The sequence below is a fragment of the Eimeria tenella genome, genomic scaffold (assembly GCF_000499545.2).
Source record: "Eimeria tenella Houghton genomic scaffold, Eth_scaff2813, whole genome shotgun sequence".
In the NCBI taxonomy this organism is placed as follows: domain Eukaryota; phylum Apicomplexa; class Conoidasida; order Eucoccidiorida; family Eimeriidae; genus Eimeria; species Eimeria tenella.
In genome coordinates, this window is record NW_013542691.1 from 1,230 (window position 1) to 2,306 (window position 1,077).

General features: G+C 57.4%; 1 protein-coding gene across 1 annotated transcript in view; it reads right to left on the bottom strand.

Annotated features, from left to right (window-relative positions):
- Positions 1-73: 73 nt before the first annotated feature.
- Positions 74-1,077, bottom strand: part of ETH_00043415 (uncharacterized protein) — a gene marked incomplete at both ends in the record, with an annotated part of 1,669 nt that continues 665 nt past the window's right edge. Inside the window, 3 exons of the mRNA XM_013375502.1 lie at positions 74-175; positions 386-521; positions 794-865. Coding sequence (XP_013230956.1) covers positions 74-175; positions 386-521; positions 794-865 — 310 coding nt within the window. The remainder of the gene's footprint in view (positions 176-385; positions 522-793; positions 866-1,077) is intronic.

Genomic DNA, 1,077 nt, shown 5'->3' on the forward strand with positions numbered 1-1,077 from the left:
GCAGGGGAGCCAATGAGCAGCAGCAGCAGCAGGGGCGCTAGGAGCAGCAGCAGCGTTCAGCTGTACGTACACCTCAGGCAAACAAAGGCCTCCTCTCCCCCACTCTTTTCGTTTCCGAAAACTTCGGAGTTTTTTCCAAAGGCACTGTAATGCTCGGGTCTTCATACCGCCCCGCCTGCGGTGTACAGACACCCCAGCAGCAGCAGCAGCAGCAGCAACAGCAGCAGCAGCAGAAGCAGCAGAAGCAGATTCGAGTTTTGCTGTCTCTTTCTCTAGCAGGACTGCTGACACAGCACATGCGCATCATGAGGCGAAGCAGCAGAAGCGAAAGCAGGGGCGACTGCAGCGGCAGCAGCAGCAGCAGCAGCAGCAGCGGCAGCAATACCTCCTGCTGCATTCGAAGTTCTTCTTGCTTCCTCCTGCTGCGGCGAACGCCAAAGAACTGCATATGGCCGTCAGCCCCTCTCTGCACTTTTGGGATCTGCTGCGCGTCGCAGCGCTCTATCACGCTGTCGGGACGCCTGCAGCAGCAGCAGCAGCAGCAGCAGCAGCAGTGTTAGGAGCAGCAGCAACAGTGCTAGGGGCAGCAGCAGCAGCGGCAGTAATCAAGAACTTGCAACTGCATTCCTAGGGGCTAGCAGCTGCGGTAGCACAGGCCTCAACTCTGGAAGTTACAGACCCGATTAACAGCAGCAGCAGCAGCAGCAGCAAGAACAGTAGCAGCAGCAGCAGCAAAAATAGCAGCAGCAGCAGCAGCAAAACCAGCAGCAGCAGCAGCAAGACCTGTGCGTACCTGGGGAGTTTGTGGGACTTGCGAATGATGCCTCTCTTCTGGAGCTCCGCGAGTTTCTTCTCCGCCTTCATTCTAAGAGCAGCAGCAGCAACAATAGCGGCAGCAGCAGCAGCGATAACCCAAAGCGCAGCAGCAACATCGATAGAAACAGCAGCAGCACTGGTATTCCGAGCAGCAGCAGAAGCAAGGGCTGCTCGTCGCCATCCAAATGAACTCTCTTCCCGTTGGCACAACTGCTGCTGTGACTGCTGCTGCTCCTGCTGTTGCTGCTGCTGCTGCTGCTG